We start from the raw sequence: 11,132 nt of genomic DNA, 5'->3' as shown, positions 1-11,132 counted from the left end.
ATTATTTTTTTCCTTCTGCCTTGCTCTGCTGCTCTATGCTTTCTCTCCCTCTCTCTCTGCTTTACTACCACATGTCCAAGGGTAAAATAGTGGGATTTCTGCCAGAGGCATTAAAAGCGTCATCTGTGGAACAGATTTGTTGAGGCCTGTGGGGTAGGTGGGTGGGTAGATGAGGTACAGGGGTGTATGGGTGCACAGAGGGGGCAATGGGATGATCCTCACTTGCCTTGGCTAAACTGGTAGTTGTATGTGCCTAAAAGCATACACCCTTACTTTACTTGAGTTTCTTGGAAAGCAAAATATGTTAGGAAAATGTTCAGACAAGCCTCTTTGTTTTATGTCTGTACTGTTGATTGTGTTTCTTGGGTTTGTACATTTAATCACAACTGATATAAATAGCTTTCTTTGCATGATTACATAGCTGCCAGTGGTCATTGTAACCTAGGTAACATATCTGGCTTTTGCCTCATTTTAAATCAACTTAAACAGCTGCCAAAAGTGTCTCAACACTCTAAACTCCAGGCAAAGAGACACACCTATGCTAAAGTCTTCCTCTGGTAGTCTAATTTGTGATTTGTGTGGGCTAATCAAGCCGATCCTATAGATTAGCTATATGTAGGCTAATGTGCAAGCAGCACTTTTGTTAAGAATGTACACATTTTAAATATTTCAATGCAATTAGTGAACAATCCCTGAGAATAAGACATCCCCACCTCATCCCATGCCAAGTGTAGCCTTTGCCAGACTGTCAGCCAATCCTGTGTCAATACGTACATCGTGTTTAAGTCAACTACGACTGTTTTAAATAACCCTAAGAATGCCAATGTGCTTAATCCACTCAAGCCTTAGAGCTGTAAGTAAAAATCAGACACAGATTTCAAAATAGATGCAATTCCATCAAAATCAGGTCCCCTTTAACAAAAATGATTAAAAGGAGTGACTAAAGTATGTGGGTCAGTGGAGACTTCTTTCATAAATGTTAACGTTGCAGATTCAAAACTTTGCTGTATGTCATTCTGTCTCATTTGAGTTTCCTGTTTTTTTGCCGAATAGCGCAAAACTTTTACAGCTGGAAAAAAACAAGCTGAAAAGACAGCTGAAGATAATCAAAACTTTGAAACATTTGAAACTCGCTAATAAGACATGACTTGTGTATAATTATTAGTAACATTAGTGCCAGCTGGTCATAAGCAGGACATATACCCATATCCAATGGAAATCATCCTGGGTGCTCTAAGAGTGACCTTTTCCATCTCGGTCATTCCATTCTCATGGGAACTTTATATTCATGTGACACTGCAGCTAAGAGAATAGGGCACAGTCTTTATAAACAAAAACATGTGTGCTTTTTCTCAATCTGATCTTAAAATTAGTGGTGTTCCCCTCAGATGTATACCAGTAAGAATGCTATTATTGTGCTGTATGTTAAGCATTATAAAGTCAGTGTCCTGCAAAAACAAAAATGTGTTTTTACCTTGTAGAGGCGGATGGCAGCCTCATGCCTCTGGTTGGTGGCATGTAGTCTCAGTTTATCCACGCTGTTGCTGTAGTAGTCACAGGCGTTGCACTTGAGGTGCACAGGGTTGCCAATGGCCACACACTTTAATCTCCACTGGTTGGCTTTTCCTCCCTCCTTGATGTGGGCCACCAGCTGGTGCTTCTGCATGTGCTTGTCTGTCTTGCAGTGTAGCTGAAAGTTGGCCTTCAGCTGTGTGTTGTAGCTGCAGAGCTTGCACTGGTAGACGTCCCCAACCACGCAGCGCCACTCCTCTTCGGGCAAAGCGCGCTCGGCATTGACGTGGGCGTTGAGAGCCTCCAGGTTGTCCGTGGAGTAGCAGTTGCACACGGCGCACTGGTAGAGGCGCAGCGAGGGGTCGTTGATAGGTGGCGACAAGGACGAAAGGGAGGGGTCTGATGAGGACATACCCCCCATTCCACCGGAGGACACCAGGGATAGGTCATCCGCCATTAGCTGACCACTGGCAAGACGAAGCTCCGCTGATAGGTCACTATTCACTGTGGAGAAAATGAGTGAGAATGCAGGTTAAACAGCAGCTAGAAAGACAGAAAGGTATTCAAAAGGTAAGGCTTTCATAAGGATTACATCTTATTAAAGGCAGGCAGTATGCACAGAAGGACGAATAGTATATAAAAACAAAGAGGTATGACAGAAAGACAAAGCTCGAATGAAAATGAAAGGCTGGCATGCATAGGGAGGGATAAAGGATAGAGAGAAAGAGAAAAGGCTCTTTTAATGAAATTAAGTGTGAAGAGAAAAGTGAGTGCTCCATGCAGGTCTCTCTCACACAAAAGGATTTGATAAAATAAAGCCTCACAGAGGACTAGGGCTCCTTACAAAGTCTTGTCTATAAAAAAAACCCTAATAGGATTGAATCAGGATCAATTACAATCATCCTTTTCAACTTGCTAACTCGCTCATCAGGTAGCTTTAATTACTGCTCTGAGCAATGGTGGGACACCGGTTTTAGGGTTCCGAGCGTTTTTCACATCCACGCAGAGATTTGAAAAGCTGATCAATGCATTGTACACGTTTTTCTCTTTCTTCTGCCCGCCCACCCTGGGACAAAAAAAGGAGATCTGCCATTCATAGCAATGTAATTAACTCTTTCATTTGATCCCTTCATTGTCTCTCTATGCATGCCATAGCAGAGCTCATCATGTCTTTTTTTCAGATAGAATCTCAACACGGTGTTTGGAGCACAGAGGATTTAACAACTACACATCATCTGAATCGTTTTTTTTCTTTACAGCTTAAGTACAATTCCCCTAATTAGTGGATGACTAAATGTGTATTTGTGTGTATGTGTGTGCTGTTTTTTAAAGAATAGCACAGGATGCAAAATGTGAGCAGACGTTTAGAATGTGTATATCTCTAAATTGTACGCATGAAAATCCATCCTCCATTTTATTCGCTTGTGTAGAGTATTTGAATATATGAGTATCCTGCTCACACCATCTAAACTTATGTACAGCTGTGTTCACTATGGGGAGCTGTGTGTTATCAGTGTAATTCACTGAGAGTACATCTGCTGGCTGGGCTGTGATCTCCACACTAGAGGAGGGGAGTGGGTGTGTAACACTGCAGGGTTATTGTTAAATCTCTCTCACTCCTACGGGAATCCGCTTCCTGCTGTGTGTGTGTGTGCATGTGTGTGTGCATGTGTGTGAGTCCTCTCTAGGGTAAGCTGAAGGTGGGGTGGGGTGTGCATGGGGGGTGGGGGGCGGGGGATTAAGCTGATTTAAGAAAATTACAAATGAAAGATTAAGAATAATTCTCATGTGGCGTCTCATAATCATTTTTTAATCAGTGAGAGGGGTCAAAGAAGGGAGACAATGACAGAGGGACAATTTGAGAGCAGAGATAAGAGGGAAGAGAAAGAGAAGAGGGTGAGGCAAGGGGGCCAAGGTAAAAAGGATAGAGAGAAAGAGAAAAGGCTCTTTTAATGAAATTAAGTGTGAAGAGAAAAGTGAGTGCTCCATGCAGGTCTCTCTCACACAAAAGGATTTGATAAAATAAAGCCTCACAGAGGACTAGGGCTCCTTACAAAGTCTTGTCTATAAAAAAAACCCTAATAGGATTGAATCAGGATCAATTACAATCATCCTTTTCAACTTGCTAACTCGCTCATCAGGTAGCTTTAATTACTGCTCTGAGCAATGGTGGGACACCGGTTTTAGGGTTCCGAGCGTTTTTCACATCCACGCAGAGATTTGAAAAGCTGATCAATGCATTGTACACGTTTTTCTCTTTCTTCTGCCCGCCCACCCTGGGACAAAAAAAGGAGATCTGCCATTCATAGCAATGTAATTAACTCTTTCATTTGATCCCTTCATTGTCTCTCTATGCATGCCATAGCAGAGCTCATCATGTCTTTTTTCAGATAGAATCTCAACACGGTGTTTGGAGCACAGAGGATTTAACAACTACACATCATCTGAATCGTTTTTTTTTCTTTACAGCTTAAGTACAATTCCCCTAATTAGTGGATGACTAAATGTGTATTTGTGTGTATGTGTGTGCTGTTTTTAAAGAATAGCACAGGATGCAAAATGTGAGCAGACGTTTAGAATGTGTATATCTCTAAATTGTACGCATGAAAATCCATCCTCCATTTTATTCGTTTGTGTGAGTATTTGAATATATAAGTATCCTGCTCACACCATCTAAACTTATGTACAGCTGTGTTCACTATGGGGAGCTGTGTGTTATCAGTGTAATTCACTGAGAGTACATCTGCTGGCTGGGCTGTGATCTCCACACTAGAGGAGGGAGTGGGTGTGTAACACTGCAGGGTTATTGTTAAATCTCTCTCACTCCTACGGGAATCCGCTTCCTGCTGTGTGTGTGTGCATGTGTGTGTGCATGTGTGTGAGTCCTCTCTAGGGTAAGCGAAGGTGGGGTGGGGTGTGTATGGGGGGGGGGGGGGGGGGGGGGGGGGGGGGGGGATTAAGCTGATTTAAGAAAATTACAAATGAAAGATTAAGAATAATTCTCATGTGGCGTCTCATAATCATTTTTTAATCAGTGAGAGGGGTCAAAGAAGGGAGACAATGACAGAGGGACAATTTGAGAGCAGAGATAAGAGGGAAGAGAAAGAGAAGAGGGTGAGGCAAGGGGGCCAAGGTAAAAAGGATCGGAGCAGAAAAAGAGAAGGTGAGAGGTCAGGAAGAAAAAATGAAGAGCAACAAAGGCAAAGAGATAAAAAAACATACCCAGATGGTATCAGATATATGAGACAAAACATAAAACTGACCAAGTGAAGGATGTGCAGAAGAAACCGAAAAACAACATTGAGGGTGAATATATCAAAAAGGAAATGCCTTTTTATGCTTTATAATTGACCAATGGGTAAAACTTCTGTTTAATTTCAATTCTAGTATTACTCACCTAGACCAGATCCAAGAGCAGCCACGGTTGCAGGATCTAGCTGGAACGGGTTAATCATCATCTGAGCATCTGGGCCGCTGCTGCCGGCTGGGCTCTCCAGTTTTACACCTGCCAGGCCCATGTTTTGAGCCAGGTAGTACTGGTAAAGCTCTGCCTCAGCTGGAGCCAGGCCCAGATGGAGGCTGTGTTGGATCTGCTTCATGTTCTGCTGCAGGAGCATCATGTTGTGCATGTGTTTCTCGCTGGTCATATGGATGCGCAAGTTCCGCGCCACGTTGGTCTCATAGTCACACACCTGTTGGAAGCAAGGCCAGATAAATTACACTTTTTTTAGGGGATCTGACTCTGCTAGTTTCTTTATCATCATCACACTTAAAATGAAATTATAATTCATTATGTAATTCATTTTATACATTGTTCAAAATGGGCATTGACAACAACTGAAGCAACAACATAATCTTAATAGCTAATCCACATTTTAGTACATAATGCTATAATGTATGAGGAATTCAGTTAATTTTAAAAATGTTATTAGTGAAAGCAGTGTAACAGTGACACAGGTAAATGACACATATAATACACAGAGAATTACATATACGTATGTATATACAGTGACAGACAGTAAAGACAATAACATACATCATACAACAGTTATAATGATGTGGTAAGAGGCAGAGAGAATGGTGTGTGAGAATAGAGTGTCTATGTATATGTCGTGTGTAAGTGTATAAATGTTGGGGTGTTTAAAATTCAGTTTTATAATGACCAGAGGTCAGATGATGTGGCCACGAAAAATAATAGACATAGTGACGCACAGGAAAATAACTGACTCATTGTTTAAACATTGAAACAAGCAAATTGGTATGTAGCTACCACAGTGCTACAATGACACTGTTGTTTCATTACCTCACAGCGCCAAGTGGGCTTCTGTTTGGGCTTGGATGGAGAGGGCGCACCGCAGCCTCCACCAAGGCTGGCACTGGGCACAGGGTTGGCATGGTTATGGTTATGGTTGTATTGTGCCTCACTGCCACCGTTCTGGAGTGTTTGTACGTTGTTCAGATGCTTGTCCGACTGCATGTGGATGCTTAGGTTGCCTTTGGTGGTGGTTGAGTAGTTGCATACCTACAAGGGAAGAATGAATACAGTGATGTGTGATATACACTATGTATATTTATAACAAAAAACAGCTGATATCTGATTAATGATTAAGTATTAAAATTCAGATTTTCTTCAGTCAGTCTTATGATGTAATTACTTTAACCTTTATAGCTGTGACAGGTGTTGTTGAATAAAAAGAGAAAGACATTTAAAGAAATTTCCCTCCTTCCTCTCTTCTGACACTGAATTTTCAATTGAGTAAAGATGTACAACTGTAGAGGTTGCCATAAATGGTCAGATGCCTGTGCCCCAAAATTGGCCTGAAAAGCAAATTGCATTATCTATATTGCCAAGATGCTAATATACTTTTTTTATTAACATATGTCCACCAAACCCAGAGAGACATTTGTTTTGGTTAAATTAAGGATAAAAGTTGGCTTATGAAACCCAATGCAATAAAAAAGAACATTTCAGAAAGATAAAAAAGACAGAAAAATAGTCCATAGAGATGAAAAATTAGATGGACAGACCTCACAGCGGAAAGGCTTGTATCCACAGGTATAGCTTTCGCCTCTGGCTAAACGAGGGTGAGGCTGTCCTGTGCGGCAGTACACACATGATCCACCAGACTCCGGATGTTTCTCCTTCATGTGGGCGTCCAGTGTCTGCTGGTACTTGTAGTGCCAGTTACACTTGGGACACTTCAGCGTCTTGCAGGAGTTACGTGAATGCATCATCGTCATATGCCCACCCAGAGACCGTGAGGATCCCAAGACCGTGTCACACTTGGGGCACTCCACCCCACTACCTGGGGAACCTTCACCTGGACCAGGGGTACCAGGTGTGCCGGGAGTTCCAGGCGTACTGGGATTTCCTGTGTGTTGATACAGAGGTCCAGGACTCTCATCATCTCTGCGCAACATCATCATGTCAAGGGGGTGGGAGGAGGGCGACTCATCCCGTCCTGTCAGGGCTTCACTGGTTGAGTCATTGCTGCTCTCCCGCTCTCGGGCAGCTGCCAGGGCAGTGGACAGGCGGCTCTTCTCCATCTCTAGCTTCTCACACACAGGCAGGGAGGAGGAGGTGGATGCAGGGCCTTTGATGTCATTGTTAAACTTTAGCACACTGTTGGAAAGGGGGGAAATACTTTGGTTTAAGAGAGGGAAATCTTTGCTACTGGTGCTGTCGGCACGCTGTCCAGTCATTGCCATGTTCATGGCCTGTTCCTCCTCCTCATCTGCCTCCATTTCTACTCCACCACCATTGGAGTAAGCATCCTCATCCTGCTCTGGACTTTCTCCTCCAACTGCACCAGGCTCCCGCTTGACATGCGGGTACTGGCTAAGGTCCGGCCCATTGGGTTGCAAAGTGCATGTGTCCCTAACGTGGCCCTTGCAGTCACTATTAGAGTTCTGACCTTCCAAGTTGCCACCAATGGCAGCAGCAGCAGAACTCCCGCTGGGGGTTCTCTGGGCACCAGCCCCTCCCCCGAGGTTTGGGTTGGTCTCAGCCTTTGGCATGGTTTGGGTTCTGGGGGTTTGGTCATTGGAGGAGCTGCTGGCACTGCCCTTCAGGAAGGCAAAACCTGCCTGAAGGGAATCGGTATTCTCCCCACTACTGTGGAAAGCATTCCACAAGCCGCGGAGCCCCGTGTCTGGCCCTAGGAAGTTGGCAGGTGTGGGAAAGTGGGGTAGCACAGAGTTGGTGGGGTTTTTTGGTTCCAGAAAGCTTATAAGAGGTTCTTTGTCCTTGCCGATGCCCTGGATGATGGCAGAGACGTGCTTGTTGCTTAGCAGCTTCTGCTCCTGATCATTCAGGGTCATACGGTGGTCATGGACAGCATGTGTCACAAAGGAACGGCTGTAGCCAAAAGACAGCTTGCACAGGAAACACATCAGCACAGGCTTCCGCCGTCCATCGGCCACGCAGCCCTCAAACTTGGACAAGTCCACATTGTTGGGGACATCTTTGGACACACAGGAGTTTTTGGCTGCACCATCCGCCTTCAGATAGTCTTTGTCATTCTTGTGGCGGAGGTCATAGACACGGAAACTGTGCAACATGGGACGAGTGCCCGCCAGCCCTCCAGCTGAGGTATTTGGGAAGGAGGGGTGGTCGGCCACTAGGGGGTTATTCCCCAGGGATGAGGCGATGTGGAAGGTGTTGATGATCTGGGGGTAGAAGGACATGGGTGCAGCGGGCTGCTCCAACCGCTCCCCCCCTGGGCTCAGGCTACTGTGGCCACTGCTGACCTGGGCATTGGGGAAGGTCTGGGGGGACAGCAGGCCCCTGAATTGGAGAGGCCCAGAGAGCCCCCCCTGGTTGCCACACTGCTCTTTGGCGTCCTCCAGGATGAAGGCAGAGCCATCGGGCTGGTAGATGATCTCGCCACTCAGGTTCTCCACATCACTATCCTCTTCCATCTCCATCTCGCTGTTCATTTCCCCCATTTCGGCAGCACCCACCTCCCGCTCTCCTTCATCTTCACTCTCCTCCCCTACCATCCCTTCAACCTCCTCACCCTCCTCGTGACCTCCAGTGGTAGGCAGGCGGGCGTTGGGGCAGTGGTGCTCCATGTATTTTTGTAAACTGGAGAAGGAACTAGAACATTCGTTGCACGGGATCTCCTTTGCCGGTGCCACAGGAGATGTGGCAGGGGCAGAACAGTCCGAACCCAAAGCTGCTCCTCCTCCTCCTCCTGGTAAAGTCCCGGTAACACTCCCTTTGTTACCGTTAGTAAAGCTTTCTCTCCGACTCTGTTCCATTACAGGGTCGATGGTTGCACTGACATTGGTAGGGGTAGCAGTAGACCTTAGCGAGCTTAAAGCGGGCTCTCCAAGGCCATTCTCTGGCTCTCCAATGGCAGCAGGCGACGATTGGTTGTTATTGGCGTTGTTGCTGTTGGCGAGACTGGTCTCCATGGCGACGACAGAGTTGTCCTCAGCAGCAGCGTCCAGCCTCTGGCCACCATGTTCCTGCTGCCGTGATGACACCATAGGGGGAGAGTCACAAGTTGCCATGACGACCACTACATAGGGATCTCATCTCATCCAGCCTAACAGGGACCTGAGTTGGGGAAAAACAGAAATAAAAAAGAGATTTAGTAAATGGCGTATTAAACAGCATATATTGTTGGCTAATTCTAAACTACTGTTAACTCATCCAAATGAGGTTTGCAACAACACAGTTAGTTCTAAGTAGGGTGAAAGTAAGTTCAAATTAATTAGAGCATAGGTTGGTGATTTTAGTATTGCGTGTGATGACAGTTATCTACCTCTGTATAGCCTACCACCTACCAAAAATAAGAACAGTGTTAAGTAGCTAGCACCATGATTGAAAAGTACAGAAATCCGATATTAACTGCTCCCGCTTGCATCTTTGTCTTATAACTGGCAGATGGAGATTGCTTGCCACAACCACAGAAAAAAAAACATACTTGAACAAAAATGTTGTCCCTTATTGACCCCAGGGACCAGAGCTTGGAAACAGGGGAAATTAGGTATAAATGAATGAAGCAGCTCCCACGACAGCTGGTTGTGGGGACTTTCATAAGAATAACCCAATTGCCTAGTAAATAGATTCTTTGATCGACAAACCACTGTTCAACACGGGAAGCAGTTTTGCTTCTGTTGTGTCCTGCGTGTGCAAATGCTATGTTAAAAAATTATTATGTCAAGCTAGTACTAGCTCAAGTTGTGGACAATTAACTAACACACAGAGGTAACATTAATCAATCAAGTGTATCTATTAACTTATATGCAAAATTGTTATGTCTTCCTTTTAGAGGAAGAGCAGATTGGAGTTAGAGGAGTATTCAATCATTGGCTAAATCAGTCTCGGAATGTTCTTACCAGTCAGGAGTTGCTAATTACGCAGCACCTATTAACCTATTAATGCCATGAAGGTATGACTTAGACTCTGTGTGGACAAGGAAAGTATCAAACTGTATACTGTCATGCAGCTATGGAAAGGTAGAACACTGCATGTTGAAAAAAGGGTGCAGATGCAGGAATAAAATCAGGAAATTAAATAATATTTACATTCATAATATTTCAAATATCTTTTCATAGGAGCTATAAAGGAAAGATATAAGAGAGAGAGAGAGAGAGAGAGAGAGAGAGAGAGAGAGAGAGAGAGAGAGAGAGAGAGAGCATGAGCTTCCATGAGGAATGATGTTTGGAATACCAGTGAGATGTTATCAATCCTGGGCGGCTGCCCATCTCTCAACCCCTCACTACTTCAATCTCTTGGCTTTTCACAACAAGCCACAAATGCAAACGGCACACAAATGCACGCACACAATGTACAAAAAAGCCTCCTAAACCTACAAACACACACAGCACCCCACAGTCATTTCATTTTGTAATCATAGGCATAATTTCCCAACACCTAAAGAGAACAAGAAGAAAACAACTGAGATAAAGCCATTAGGGAAGAAAAAGCAGACTAAAAGCTTGAGAACTGAAGCTTCATTGCTGCTTAAAAGAAACTGCTTTCTTGCTCAGCTAAATGCAACAAATTAACTAGTTGTGCGTGCCAGTGTTTTTTCACTTGATACAGTACCAGCGCCTTTCGGATGCTTGCGTGTAAATGAGCTGGCATTAAAAGAAAGCTTTAAAGAGCCATGTTAACCTTTAACCCAATCCACCTGCTGCTTAATTCTCCCTCTCTTTTTCTTCACTCCCTCTCTCTCACTACAAAGCTACAAAGCAATTAGAGGATTAATCTGCAACAATCCACTGCTAAACAAAGCCAGTGGGAGGGACAGTAAAAGCGTGAGGAATGAAATCAAACATGTGTGTGAGTATGTTTGTGGGTGCATGTGTGTGCACGCGCTATAATCAGGTCGAATCTGACATATCCCAGAGATGATTCCATGGGGACTAGTGATAGATTAAAAGGGAGGAATTATGTTTTCTCTATCTGTGTCTCACTCAGTTTCTGTCTCTCTATTCGTGAGATTAATGAAAAAAAATCACAAGGAGCCGAAAATTAATTTCAGTGCTTATTTGATACGTAGATGTGTGACATGTACATGACAAAGTCACCTCCTAAGCATAGGTATGTACAGTCAGGAAGGGTAAAGCATAGTTCTAGAGCAAACATTGCTAATTCTTCACAT

The 11,132-nt window shown here is 44.3% G+C and overlaps 1 protein-coding gene across 1 annotated transcript in view; it reads right to left on the bottom strand.

Annotated features, from left to right (window-relative positions):
• The window catches only part of zfhx4 (zinc finger homeobox 4), an 84,717-nt gene that overhangs the window by 55,140 nt on the left and 18,445 nt on the right, over window positions 1–11,132 (bottom strand). The window contains exons 2-5 of the mRNA XM_078281208.1: window positions 6,541–9,076; window positions 5,816–6,034; window positions 4,910–5,204; window positions 1,475–2,016 (exon numbers count right to left, since the gene is read on the bottom strand). Of these exons, the coding sequence (XP_078137334.1) occupies window positions 1,475–2,016; window positions 4,910–5,204; window positions 5,816–6,034; window positions 6,541–9,030 (3,546 nt within the window). The 5' untranslated portion in view covers window positions 9,031–9,076. The remainder of the gene's footprint in view (window positions 1–1,474; window positions 2,017–4,909; window positions 5,205–5,815; window positions 6,035–6,540; window positions 9,077–11,132) is intronic.

Source organism: Sander vitreus, chromosome 22, assembly GCF_031162955.1.
Source record: "Sander vitreus isolate 19-12246 chromosome 22, sanVit1, whole genome shotgun sequence".
Classification (NCBI taxonomy): domain Eukaryota; kingdom Metazoa; phylum Chordata; class Actinopteri; order Perciformes; family Percidae; genus Sander; species Sander vitreus.
The sequence above is the reverse complement of the archived record's forward strand: the minus strand, read 5'-3'. Positions and strand labels throughout refer to the sequence as shown.